This window comes from Eptesicus fuscus, chromosome 16 (assembly GCF_027574615.1).
Source record: "Eptesicus fuscus isolate TK198812 chromosome 16, DD_ASM_mEF_20220401, whole genome shotgun sequence".
Taxonomy (NCBI): domain Eukaryota; kingdom Metazoa; phylum Chordata; class Mammalia; order Chiroptera; family Vespertilionidae; genus Eptesicus; species Eptesicus fuscus.
In genome coordinates, this window is record NC_072488.1 from 53,801,632 (window position 1) to 53,816,039 (window position 14,408).

Genomic DNA, 14,408 nt, shown 5'->3' on the forward strand with positions numbered 1-14,408 from the left:
ATAAAACAGCAGTAAACGTGAATTCATTTTAATGAACTTCCCCTCTCTTTGGTACTTGACTCCTTAAGTTCCGGCTGATTTGGTTGTTTCTAATGCCTTCAAATCAGCTCGGTGCTGCTGTTGTTGTTGGGTATTTTTAAGTGTTCTTGGTGGAAGGGACGGTCTGACCTCCATACTTTATTAGAATGGAAAGCAAAGTCTATGTAGGTTCATTGTAATGATACTCTCACTATCATGAGCCTCTTTCCACACATATTTCCATACTGCCAGAGCATTACATTAAATGAGTGCACCCGGGTTTTTTAAAAAACAATTCCTTATTTGGAGACATTGAAATTGTTTTCACTGTGATGAAGACAAAGCTATAGGTTTCCTTGTGTACCTGGTTATTTCTTAGTATAAAATCCCAGAGGTGCATAGGTGAGTCAAAGGTTCACACTTCTAAAGGTTTTTCCTTCTGACATGTTACACAATGGGCAAGTAAGCATGCCCAGAAGCTTACTTTTTCTCTGCACAGGGGCCAATGCTGGGTGTTACTATTTGATGCTACATCTGCCAATCTGATAGATGAAAAATCCTATCTCTGTGCTATTTTAATTTGCATTTCTTGGAGGTTGATAAGTGTGGTAAATGGATAATGCCTCGCTCCAAAGATATGTCCCTGCACTAATCCCCAGAACCTGTGAATGCTACCTTATAAATGTCCACCGATGGTTGTTGGCGCCAATTCAATGCCAACAGGAGTCCCCACTTTGGGGTGTGGTGAAGAAGGAAACTATTTCGTTCAAACAGCTCAATTGTGATACAGCACAGCTGTGAGAGCAGCACGGCTGTGGAGCAGCTCAGTGGTGTTAGAGTTCCAATTATGAAGCAGCACAGTTGTGAAACAGCCTGTCTGTGAAGTGGCCCTGGGGTGAGGTGGCCCTGGGGCAAGACTATTCTGCAACTAGACAGCTCTGCACTATTCCACCTGCTGGGGTCAGCCCCCGGTCAGCGCCAGGTCAGCACGAGCTGGGAAAGCCAGCCTTAGGTGCAAAGAGAAAGTGTGCACCCCAAGCCAGAGGGGAGTGGACTTATATACACTGAGTGGCCAGATTATTATGATCTCTAAACGCATAATAATCTGGCCACCAGTGTATGTATATATATATTAGAGGCCCGGTGCATGAATTTGTGCATGGGTGGCGTCCGGCCAGCCTGGCCAGGGAGAGGGGACATGGGCGGTTGGCCAGCCTGCCTTCTGGTCGAACTCCTGGTCGAGGGGACAATTTGCACATTAGCCTTTTATTATATAGGATATACACTGAGTGGTCAGATTATTATGCGTTCAGAGATCATAATAATCTGGCCACTCAGTGTAGACAGAAGCCCCTGCCCCTGGTCCCTGATTGGTCTGTCCTCATGCAAATGAGGATTCCAAACGGTCACAGTTTGATGGGTCCAAAAGGCACTGTCCTGATTGGTCAGGATGGAGCTGCTATGATTGGTTGATGAACATGGGGGGCCTTAACTGTGCAGCTCCGATTGGACGGGGAAAGTCTCAGTCAGGTTGGTTGAGACAGAATTCCAGGAACTCCTTTATAAGGGCTGGCTCTGATGGCAGAAACACAGTGCAGGCAGGCAGTTCAGTGCAGGAGGCAGGCAGCTGAGGGTGGGCTTCTCCTTGACGTGGGCTTGGCGTGGGAGGCCCCTGTGGGGAAATGGCTATTAGGCTCTGTTTTTAACATCTGAGTCCAGTTAGCCGCCAGGAACCCTTCTCAGTAAACATCTTCTTTCTCAGGGCCCGCATAAGGAAAAGGGAGACGTGCAGATGTGAATAAGTTAAGGCTGTTGATGGAGCGATTAGCCAAGATTATCTGGGTGGGTCCTAAATGACAATGCAAGTGTTCTTCCTTCTAAGAAGAAGCAGAGAGAGATTTGTCAGACAAAGGAAAAGGCGATGTGACCACCGAGACAGAAATTGGAGCGATGAGATCTCAAGGAATGTTGGCAGCCACCAGGAGCTGGAAGAGACAAGGAATATATTCTCCCTAGAGCCTCAGAAGGGAATATGGCCCTGCCAACACCTCGATTTTGATTTAGTGAAACTCATTTCGGACTTCCGGCCTCCACCACAGTAAGGGAAAGCATTTCTGGTGTTTTAAGTTTACAGTGATTTGTTAGAGCAACGATGGGGAGCTAATACAATAGGCTTTTCATATGTTGTTGGGAGACATGAAAAGCCTTTTGACTTTTAAAAACTTATAAAAATGAAATATCACACAATAATATGAACGGTATAATCCTATTTACGTGAAAGTAAATCTGAATATTGTATATGTGCTTACACATGTAGATAACTGCTTGGGGAAATGTCTGGAAGGATGCACATCAAACTAGTAACAGGACGGTGTTTAACTGGAGGGCGTTATGGGAAGGGGGGAAAGAGGAAAGTTTACTTTTTACTCAAGACACATCTATATTGTTTGAAAAAGTTTTATCAGACTGTATTCATGTGCTGTGTAGAAAACTAGAGAAGGCATGTCTGCTTGTTGTAAAATATGTAGGAAGTAGAAAACAAAACGGCCTCTCTCATCTAGCCCCTTTCCCAGACATACTGATAATAATTTGGTGTGCACCTTCTCAGGCTTTTTCTATGCAGAAACAGACATATGTAATTTTTTAAAAAGTATTTGTTGATTTTAGGGAGAGAGAGAGAGAGAGACCAATTTGTTGTTCTTTATTTGTGCATTCATTGGTTGCTTCTTGTATGTGTCCTGACAGGGTATCGAGCCCACAACCTAATCATATTGAAATGGACCGAACTAACCGGCAAGGGTGATTAAAAAAAAAAAAATGAGAGTGAGTGCCATATATTAAAAAATGAGAGAGTGACTGCCTTTCCTTAAAGGGTGTCTCTCCAAAATCATTCCAGGATATATATGTACAGGGGCCTCATTCTGTTGATCTGGTAAGAAAGACCCAGAACTCATTTCACAGACCTCCCTGCTACTTTGCACTTTCTTGTATCTGTGCCCTTGTCCATATGCGGGTGGATCGCTCTAGAAAACTCCTCTGCCAGTTGTTTTACATGGTTTTAGGTATCTCCCTGCTGCCTTCCAGCCTGCTTTTAAAATGCATGCTCCCACCTGTAGTTCCCCACTGGGGAGGACACAAGATCCACTTTTTCACACTTTCCCAACCTGGTTGGAGAGGGATGTTATCTTAATGTGATGGGAACAGGCATTTAAGTATGAGGCTGGTTGGGTTTTTTCATCTACTCATTGGCTACCGAGGCCGATTTGTGAACGGCTTCAGCGGTCACTGGCAGAGGATTTTCCTTCCAACGAACCAAATGCGAATCCTCTCCGCACCCACGACCATGAGTTGTGTGGTTAACACGGAACCTTGAGGGGAAAGTGGTCTTTGGGATTCCAGGTGACCTGGGACACCTGAAGACGGTAAAAAGCCTGGACTAGGGCGGGGAGCGCGCTGAAGCCCCGCAGGAAAGAGGAGCGGGAGGCTGCCCAGCATACTCCGGGTGCCATACATTTTCCCCATCCTCTGCTCCAGGCAGCCGGCGAGGGCGCCAGGCCGGGCGGTGTCCCGCGCTCGGGAGAACTCCAGGCAGCGGGAGTCGCCGGCCGGTCTGCGGGTCCGAGGCTTTCCCACAGGGGGCAGTGCCGCCCGCGCGCGCCGCGGCGATGGGCGGGGGTGCGGAATCCGTGCGGAGTTCTGGGGGTTATTGGGAAGAAAGTTAGGGGCTGCCTGGGGGTGGGGGCGGGACTCCAGCGGCTCGCGGGCGGGTGGGGGAGGGCCGCTGGGGGGCGGGGGGCGCGAGGTGGGGCGCCGGGGCGAGTCTGGGGGTGAGGGCGGGGCGCGCGGCGGGGAGGCGCAGCCCCCGGAAGGTGTGAGCGACTGGTGTGCGAGTGTGAATGCGAGTGAGTGTGTGCGCGCCGGAGCTGGCGGGGTTCCGCGCGGCGCGGGTGTCAGCTTGCAGCCGGGCTCCTCCCTCCGGCCCCCCTGCCCAGCCCGGCGGGCCCTCCTTCCTGCCCCGCTCGCCCCTCCCTGGCGGGCCAGGCGCTGGGACGCCCCGGCGGAGCAGGCGGTGGCGGCGAGTTGGGGAGCCCTGGGCTCGGCGCTGCCGGAGGGGCCCGAGCCGAGCCGCCCCCGCTCGGCCCGGCCGCGCCGGCCCCGCTTCCCGCCGGACCACGCCCTGTCAAACTTTGTTGCTGCGGCCGCTGCGGCGGCGAGCGGAGCGGCCGGGCGAGCGGGAGGGAGGGGCGCCGAGCCGGGCCGGGCCGGGCGCGGGCGGCGCGGGGCGCGGAGAGCGGTGGCCCCGGCCCGCGGCCCCACCATGCCCCAGCTCGGCGGCGGCGGCTCGGGCGCCGGGGCGGCCGGTGGAGGGGACGACCTCGGGGCGAACGACGAGCTGATCCCCTTCCAGGACGAAGGGGGCGAGGAGCAGGAGCCGAGCAGCGACAGCGCCTCGGCGCAGCGGGACCTGGACGAAGTCAAGTCGTCCCTGGTCAACGAGTCGGAGAACCAGAGCAGCAGCTCGGACTCGGAGGTAAGGAGGCTCCGGCGGCCGACCCTGCGGACCCCGGCTCGGCGCCCGCTCACCCGCCCTCGCCTTTGTGTCTCCTCTGCAGGCGGAGAGGCGCCCGCAGCCCTCTCGGGACGCCTTCCAGAAGCCGCGGGACTATTTCGCCGAAGGTACGTGCCGGTCCGGGCAGCCCCCATTCCCGGGCCCCGCGGTGCTCTGAGCCTCAGTTCGGGCCGCCCCGGCTCCCCGCGTCCCCGCTCTCCGCCCCGTCCTGGGGCGCGCGTGAGGGCGCTCGGGTCCCGGGTCCCCGTCCAGGGGCCCCTGCCGCGGCTCTCGGCCTCACCCCGCCTTGGTCTTGCCCGCAGTGAGAAGGCCCCAGGACGGCGCGTTCTTTAAGGGTCCCCCGTACCCTGGGTACCCGTTCCTGATGATCCCGGACCTGAGCAGCCCGTATCTCCCCAACGGACCCCTGTCTCCCGGAGGAGCACGCACGGTGAGCGTCCGTCCGGCCGCGCTGGGCGGGTGGGAGGCCCGGCCGGCGGGATGCGCCCCCGGGCTCGGCAGCGGGTGGGGGAGGGGGCCGTCCCGGAGGATCCGGGGCAGAACTCTGCGGAGTTGAACGACTCTGTGGCGGCGGAGCGTTAGGCTGCGCTAGCCAGTGCCTGGATGAAAGTAAAAATCCTTTAAATAACCCCCTTTTTTTTCTGGGGAGAAGCTTTGGGGTCCGCTTCTAGGGTCTCCTTTGGCTTCCAAAGTTCTTTGCTCCCACGAAGGAAAACTTGGATTTTTGCCGGCTTCGGGCGGGTGGGTCTCGTTTTCCTTCCTGGAAGTGGGTCAGCTTTCCTTGGCAGCTGGGCAGTGGGCCCGGGAGCTGGGTTGGCGACGTTGCCCCCCGACCTCCGTTTCACGGGGCCGCTGCGAGTTGGTTCCTAAGAAACCCAGCGCCGTGGCGGGTTATTCACACACACACACCCCCTCTCCCCACCCCCAGCCCTCGCGCGGGGGCCTCGGCTTCTCGGTGGAGCTCGGGGGTTTTAAACTCGCTGAGATTTCGAGGGCAACCCGCGCGGCATTCTTCAAGTTGAGGAACTTGGCTTTTCCCTCCTTTGTTGCCGACTTTTCTCATTTAAAGCGAGCGCTGCGACACTTTAAACCTGTTAATGGGCGCGCATTGTGTGCTGCGCGCTGGCATTTAGAGCCGTGATTAAGCAAATTGACCCGGCCCCAGACGACGTGCAAATGAGGGCGGATTCCATTCCCCCCCTCGCTGGCTCCGAACTCCCGCCCCCCCCCCCCCCCGAGTCGCCAGGGGCGCAAACCCCGGGCTGGCTAGGCTTTGTGTCCCAGTAGCCGCCACCCCAAGCAGGGGTCCTCTGCCCAGGTGCTAGGTCCTCTGCCCAGGTGCTAGGTCCGATGGTAGGTTTGGGTGAGCGCCTCTCTACTGCGTGCCAGGTCCCAGCGTGCCGTCCCCTGGGCGCCGCACGCACGGCAGTGGTTCTCTCCGCTTTCCAGTTGGTTCTTGATTCGGGGGCAGGAGGTATTGGCGCCTTAGGAGCAGGGCCGCACAAACGCACTTTATATTCGCGCAGCCCTTAAATAATAAGTATAATTCAAGGGCCACCTGAGAAACGCTCGGTGCCAAATGGACGATCCCTGCTGTCAAGGTCGGTGGGGAGCGGAGGCCTCTTGCTGTGGGTTCCACGGTGCGCTCTGCTGGCCGGTGAGATGTGGGAGTGGAGGTGCGGGGGCTCTGACCAACCGAGATGGCAGCGGGACCACAGAGCCCTCACCGGTCAAGCAGGGAAGACCTGCCGCTTTGGCCCCTGTTTCGGAGCATCCCAGGAAGTTCTGAATATAAACTGGATGTTACAGTTTACGTTCACGTTAAAGGGGAAAAAAGGTGTGAGTAGAAGTTGGGCGATACAAGCTGTAGCCACTTTGTTTAGGTTTTTCACCGATTCCCTTCCATGTCCGCAGATGGAGCTCAGTTCTGAAAGTTTTGGTAGGGTTCCCGTAACTTGGTGTGTTTGAGAGGGTTATGCTGCCAACGTCCCAGTTTCCCATTTCCCATTAGATGCCTGGAAAGAGGAGTCTGGTGGCATTAGCCAAGGTGAGGGAGCACCGATCCGGGGCCTGGTGCAGACACGTCCCAAACATGACCAGTTATTTCCCTCCAGCGGACTCTTCCTTCTGCCTACCCGTTTCTTATTCGGGCATTTGGATTCTTCCTCTTCGAATGGTGACTCTGACAACTGCCCCCCCCAGGGACAGGTCTTCTGTGTGTCTCAGCCCTCTCCTTCCTTCCTTCTTTCTACCATTTTACATGTTCTTTTGCCTAAACACTTCCAAGACGGGTTCTTGGTGATGCGGAGGACTCCTGATTGCTACATCCAGGCCTGTGTGGGATTCTCCGAGCCCTCCTTGGGGAAGTCGACCTTTCCCCCCTGCATGCCTCTGACTGCCAGCTTATCCTCACCCCTGCAGCTGTTCCCTGCCCTGGCCCATGTGGCTAACCCTCTGTTCAAGCCTTCGAGGACACTCACCCTCTCTCTCTTGACCCTTCACAAGGGACTTAGTGTGTCCTAGCCCATTCTCATACCTACATTTTGTCTCCCTGGTGATTTGCCTGCAGAAATTCAGTTCCCCCATTGTTTCTGTGATCTTTAAGTGCCTATCACTGTGTTAGGCCTGCCTGATTCCAAAGTTAATTGATGTATGGGGACATTTCCTGCAGTTCAGTCAGCTCAGTTAAACCTGATCTTTGACCCTATCTATCCTTGGGCATCATGGACTCTTAGGACAGCAAGTGAGGAAACCCTTAAGCACTTGTCTGGACTTTAAGGTTGAGATGATGCTTTCCTCTGGGTGATTATATTAATGTAACTAATGTGATTCTCACTGTAGGCAAACTGTAGGCCCTCTGTTGAGGTCCCATCCTCTTAAAATGGATGTAGATAGATATGGGATGGAGGAATGAGGGGAGGGAGGTGGCTGCAGGGGGGAGGGGAGTGTCTCTAGAATATATAATCTGGTCCCTTTTAGTGCCTAGGTCTGTGTTTGTTTCCTCTCTACATTTCTCAGCCTTAGGCTTTGTTGCTCTAAGGCCTGTAAGTGGTATAAAATTGGGTGACTTGAGTTCTCTGTTGCGCTCACACTTTCTGGAAATACCAAGCCAGAAGCAAAAGTAGGGATTAGCTAGAGTGCTTCAGAGTGTTAATTGACCCTAGGAATAGCAAGCAGCAGGGCTGCAACACCCTCCGCACTGGCATGATTCCTGCTGGGATGGCTGGGGCCGGCCAGTCCTGCTGCGGGGCCATCTCCTCCCCAGGCATTACCTTTGCCCTCCACTCTGGGTTGGCTGGGAGGCTGGGAAGTGGCCTCTTCCTGAGGCTCTTTAGAGAAGAGGTCCCCTTAACCTGGGGTGTGTGCCAAGCCTCCGAGCCATGATTCATTCCCATCTGGAGCCCTGGGGACCCTGTGGCCTAGGAAGGAAGGAATAACTGCCACAAACCATCTTTCACTTCTTCAAATAGTCACCCCAAAAGGATACATTCATTCCTGAAAAGGTTTCACAAGTTTGCTAAACCACCTCAGCGCTGTTGACTAGAATGTTGTTAGGAAAATGTAGGTCAACACAAAAGAAAGTGGATGTCAAAAATAGTTTTACTAATAAAAATAGTTTGACTAATAAGAGCCAAAAGGGAAATGTTGACTGGTTCGGGGAGCTAGCTGCAAGAGGATGGAGAATGGTTTGACTGTGACCACAATGAGAGCGCTAATGACATTTTGGAAAAGAACACCGCTGCTAGGTAGATTGCTGAGGAAATCTGTAAGTTTTTTTGGTCCAGTTTATAAATTTAAGAGCTTTTCTCACACAGCTCAGCACCACATTCCTCACACCCTTCTCAGACCGTCTCAACTCAAGTTTCTGTATGAAATGGTTTTATTCTCCAAACCTGTGTTTCTTTTTTTAAGTCCTCCCGGTTATCCCCCTGCTTCCTCTGGGCAGTGTTGCTGATGTCCTGGGTACCCCCGATTTCTTTTTGACATAAAATAGAGACGTTGTCTGTCTTTAGGAGTTGTATGTAAAAGCCAAGTAAAACCTTTCTTGTGGAAGACAGGATAAACATGCTGCTCTTGGTAAAAGTTCCTTTAAGCCATTTCATCTAAATATAACTTCTGTTCCATTTTTTTCTAAATATAACAGGGTTTAATGAGGGCTTTCCACATGGAACAAGCTTTTTCGAGGGCCCTGCCTGCGTCGTTGAAGTTGTGGCACTTGGATTGCTGGGGTGACAAACCCTGTAGAGGGACTCAAACTTCGTCAGCCTTTTCTTTGGATGGGTGCACCTGGCAGGGGATATCTGCTTGCTCTGTGATAATTTTAGAAAGTTATAGGTTGTTCCCATTCTTCATTGATCTCACTTCTATGGATTCTTGAGGAGAAAGTAGGGTAGCATACACACACACACACACACACACACACACACACGCACACACGCACACGTGCACACACACAAAATCTAACCTTTAAATAGAGTATTCCAGCCTTTAGAATGATGTGCAAAATTAACCAAAAAAAAAATTGTGACATAAAAAAGAATTTAAGTACTTAACCCACTGGAATTATTTAAATTCTTTTTTATGCCACAAATATTTTTGTTACCTTTGCATTATAGATCAGAAAATCGATAATGCAAAGAACCTGCTTATATTCCAATTTAGAGCCAACTTTTACTTGCTAGACTGAGGAGCTTTAGATTGGCATCTTTAAGAGTAAATCTAAGTTCTCTACTTCATCTGATGTTTATGGAATGGACCCATCATGGGCAATGGCTAAGGGACTGTGGGAGACGGGATGAATTAGATCCAGCTTTGCTCTCTAGGATTCAAAAAATGTGTTAGGGAGAAGTAATGTTAGCCTGGCCGGAGTGGCTCAGTTGGTTGAGCATCATCCTGAACACCAAAAGGTTGCCGGTTTGATTCCCAGTCAGGGCACATGATGGGTTATGGATTTGATCCCCGGTTGGGGAGCATATGGAAGGCAACTATTCTCTCTCTCTCTCTCTCTCTCTGTCTCTGTCTCTGTCTCTCTCTGTCTCAATTTCCTTGGGTGTGGATTTAAAAAAAAGAAGTAATGTTAGCACAAACTCCTATAATAGGAAGTCTATGTTAGGAGCCCATAAAGTCCAGAGAAGAATTTTGAGAGTAGAAAGATTGTTTGGGTCAGCAAGATCAAGGGAGGCAGGTGGGGGAAGTTGTTGTTATTGTTTTTTATTGATTTTTAGAGGGAGGGGGGAAGTGAGGGAGAGAGAAATAGAGAGAGAAACATCTATGTGAGAGTGAAACATGGATCAGCTGCCTCCTGCACAACCCCCATCAGGGATTGAGCCTGCAATCCAGGTATGTGCTCTGACCCAGAATTGAACCAGCAACCTTTCAATGCACAGGATGACACCCAACCAACTGAGCCACACTGGCCAGGACAAGGAAGTTGTTTTACACTAGTGCCCGAAAACTCTTCTTTTTTCTTTTTTTTTTTTTTTACTTTTATTGTTGAAAGTATTACATAGATCCTCCTTTTCTCCCCATTAACCTCTCCCAGCCCATTTCTGTCCCCCTCAGTCATTCTTTAATTCAGAGCAATTATTGTTGATTGTGTAGCCTCTAAAACTAATCTATATATATATAAAAAGGCTAATATGCAAAGTGTCCCCTTGGGAGTTCGACCAGGAGACCGGGAGTTCGATCGCTCACTATGATGTACGCTGACTACCAGGGTGGGTGCAGAACATGGTGGGTGACCAGCAGCGGCGGCAGGGCGCTGAGGGAGCCAGGGAAGGAGGAGGAGGGGAACCTGATTGGCTCTGATTGCTGGCCAGGCCTAAGGACCCTACCCATGCATGACTTTCGTGCACTGGGCCTCTAGTATACAATAATATTGACTATCAACTGTAATAGAAAAATTTTAAAAATATATTTAAAAAGTAATTCTTGTTCATGATAAATGTAAATAAATAGCACAGAGGTGTTTAGAGTGGACAGGGGAAGTCCTCCTTCCCCCTCATCTTGAGGTTGAAGCCAGCACAGGGAGAGCAGAGGCATGGAGGAAGGGAAAAGTTCAGGGATGGAGGAAGGGAAAAGTTCAGGGCTGTTCGGGGTAATGCAAGTTATTCTGTTTACCTGGAAGGGTAAGGGGCCAGACCTTGAATGCCAGAGAAGGAATTTGGTCTTACTGAAGAGGCAGCAGAGAACCATGGAAAGTGATGCTGGGAAGTGATGTGACTCTTACATGTGCTTAGAGCAGTAATCGTGATCGGAGGGAGAGGACCTGGAAGGAGCCAGAACAGTCAGAAGACTCACAGGGGTCCAAGGGTGAGATGAAAAGGGCTTAAGGGTATCCCAATGGGAAGGATGGGAGAGACTGGGATGGTCGGTTGAGTTTGTGCAGGGAGAGATGACACTATAGGCAGCAAGCGGCTGATGTCACAGTGAACTCCTGGGGTCTGAGCCTGGTGACCTGGGGGAATGACTGCCTGCAGGTGGGGCCCTGGCCCGCCATCTGCCTACTCATGCTGGACTGACTCTTGACTGTTTTGGCAGAATCGGAGCCCACATGTAAGAAGCTCTCCCTTGGCCCTAACCGGCTTGGCTCAGTGGATAGAGTGTCAGTCTGTGGACTGAAGGGTCCCAGGTTCGATTCCGGTCAAGGGCATGTACCTTGGTTGCGGGCACATCCCCAGTAGGGGGTGTGCAGGAGGCAGCTGATCGATGTTTCTCTCTCATCGATGTATCTAACTCTCTATCCCTCTCCCTTCCTCTCTGTAAAAATCAATAATAATAAAATATATACATATATACATACATGTATATATATTTATTTTATTTTATTTATTTTTTTTAAAGAAGCTCTCCCTTGGAGAAACTGCCAGCTTTCATTGGAGACGCATTGGGTTTGAGGGGATATTGAGGGAATAGTTAACTGCAGCAACTGGGTGATGCAGGGGAGCAAGAGGAGAGGGGGAGAGGATGCTCAGATAGAGGAAGAAGTCACTGAAGGAGAACGGAAAGGAGCACTTGCCAAGGAGGGAGGAGAGCTTAGGTACTGTGGCTACATGGGAGGGAGCTGGAGGGAAAGGAAAGGGGAGGGGTGTTCTCAGTGACACATGCCCCAGAGGGGACAAGAACATGGAGGAGTCGAGAGGGACTTTGGGAATTCTCTAATTAGGAAGTTAGTGGTGCCCACAGAGAGAAGTAGTCCAGGCAAGTGCAGTGATAATGATAGGGAGGCAGAGACTAGCTTAGGGGCTTCCCTTTCGGGTGCCAAGGGGCTGTGCGTTGGACTAGTCCTAGGTGTGGCCCATCTCTCACTTCTCTGCCAGAACCCCCGAGCAGACTCCCTCAGTGGCGAGCAGCCTGCTCTCTCGAACCCTGTGTACCTTACACATTTCATTTTCTGTCCTACCATAACCTGGAAGATGTTGGAAAATCAGACTCCAGACAACCATTTAAGAAGAATGGGTGTGGCATGAGGGGGAAAGGGGGAGCCACAGGCTTTGGAAAGTATATTTAGGATGCTGGAGTGGGAGTTTGTTTGCAGGGGCAGGAGGGTAGCATGGAAGATGAATGGAGGGAAAGATAGGAAGAAGAGATGAGACTGAGAACTTGGGGAAGAAGGTAAAGTCGTCTTCCTTCGTTGGTGGAGGATGCTGAAGAGGAGGTGTGCTGATTTTGCAGACTAGCCCAAGGGCTGAAGCTGAGGATGTAGAAACAGGCAGAGGTGGAGTTGGCAGAAATTGAGGTGGGAGGGCGTGGGATGGCTAGATGGTTTTGAGAGTCAGTAAAACCAAGGGCAAGTTGGCTGGGGTGGGGGTCTTGGAATTTTGTTTGCAGTACGTAGGGAGACTAAAGGCCCTTTTCTCTACCCCCATTATAAATCTGAAAATGTTGGGAACCTCTGAGCTACATGTTAAATAATGAAACGCTTACGCATTGGTTGAAAGATATGACATACTGGGGAAAATTTTCCTCTTTTTATTGTCTGGAGCCGACTGATTTTGAAGGGGGTTGGAGATGGGAATCAAAATAACAACTCATTTGCAATCAGGGCCAGATACTGCAATGTGGTCAGTAATTGGGGGTGGGGAGGAAGGACTGACTGCTTAAAAGCATGTAGAAGACTGCCCCAAATGGACTGATGTATTTTTGGAGGAGGTATTTATATTATCTTCTCTCAAGCTGGATTGGATTTAGTGAAATAAAGGCAGTTTCCAAAACCTTGGCATTGGGAAATGAAGGGCGCACAGGGGAGCGAGGGGACTGGCCTTTCCCTCGGTGTGTGTGGCTGCTCGGTGAACCCTCGGGGCCACTGTGCCGCTTCTCCCTGCGACTCCCAGGGGTTAGAGGTGCTCTGACTTACCTCAGTTGACAGATTCCTTTAAGTTTCTAAAATAAATTTCAGAATTTTAAACCTTTCCTTTTCATTACAAGTATGTAGCCCACAGATTTTCATGGGAAAATGAACATTTAGTTTAGAAATACACTTCAAAGTTTGAAAAGTTTAAAAATGTTTTCCACCCTGGCTGGGTAGTGTAGTTGGTTAGAGCATCGTCCCGATATGCCAACGTTGTGGGTTTGATCCCCGGTCAGGGTACATAAACAAACAACCAATGAATGCTGGATGGGTGGAATAATAAATCTCTCTCTCTCTCTCTCCCTCTTCTCTCTCTCTCCCTCCCTCTTCCTCTCTCTCTCCTTCCCTCTCCCTCTCCCTCCCCTATCCCTCTCCCCCATCCCTCTCTCCCTCTCTATTCCTTTCCTTCTCTCTACAATCAATGAGCAATTTTTTTTTTTTAAGCAACCTGAACCTGACTTAAAAAAAAAATGTTTTCCTATACATGGCCTTTTCAAGAGTTTTTGTGGAAGTGATGAGGGTGGGTGATAATTCTAGTTACCTGGAGTCCTCAGAACAGGGAATGTACTCATACTCCAAGCTGTTACAGCATTTAAAAAATCTTTTTTATTTAAGAGGAGAAACAAGGTCCCAAGTACTCACCCTAATTATAGAAAGTATACAAAGTATAAACAAAAAATCCACAAAACAAGAAACTACAAATGGCCGAAACCATTTTGGCTCAGTGGATAGAGCGTTGGTCTGTGGACTGAAAGGTCCTAGGTTCGATTCCGGTCAAGGGCATGTACCTTGGTTGCGGGCACATCCCCAGTAGGGGGTGTGCAGGAGGCAGCTGATGTTTCTCTCTCATCGATGTTTCTAACTCTCTATCCCTCTCCCTTCCTCTCTGTAAAAAATCAATAAAATATATTTTTCAAAAAAGAAAAAAAAGAAAGAAACTACAAATGACTACCCAGTATGTTTAACCTGCCATGTAATTAAAAGTGGTAATAAAGTCGAATCACTTTTTGGCCCACTAAATTAACAAAGACTTTGTCTTAATAAGACTCATAAATGCTGGCAAATGTATGGTAAAGTGGGTGCTCTCATTTGCTGTTCTTGAAGAGTGTTAATAACCCCAGTCCATGTGGAAAGCACTTGGCAATGGCTACTGAAACCTGAATATTTTTCATGGCTTCTGACCCGCTGGGAAGTAGATGCTTGTTATTCCCATTTCACTGCTGTGCAGACAGACTTGCAGAGGTCAAGTATCTTGTTCAAGGTCATATTACTGGTAATTGACTGTGCAGAGATTTGAACTTGGTTGTGAGTCCAAAGTCTAGGTCTTCCCACTTCACCCTGTGACTTTACACAGTGCCTGATATAACTAGCTCCTCCTCCTCTTGGGGCAAGGGCACCGACCTTTGTTTTCCACTCAGAAGTCCTGATGTGAGTTACAGGTTGGGGGGCAGGGCGGGTAGATTTGTTCCA

The 14,408-nt window shown here is 50.4% G+C and overlaps 1 protein-coding gene across 1 annotated transcript in view; it reads left to right on the forward strand.

The window, feature by feature from the left end:
- The first annotated feature begins 4,064 nt into the window (after positions 1-4,064).
- TCF7L1 (transcription factor 7 like 1) overlaps positions 4,065-14,408 on the forward strand; it is a 165,065-nt gene continuing 154,721 nt past the window's right edge. Inside the window, exons 1-3 of the mRNA XM_054728100.1 lie at positions 4,065-4,549; positions 4,632-4,695; positions 4,891-5,018. Coding sequence (XP_054584075.1) covers positions 4,337-4,549; positions 4,632-4,695; positions 4,891-5,018 — 405 coding nt within the window. The 5' untranslated portion in view covers positions 4,065-4,336. The remainder of the gene's footprint in view (positions 4,550-4,631; positions 4,696-4,890; positions 5,019-14,408) is intronic.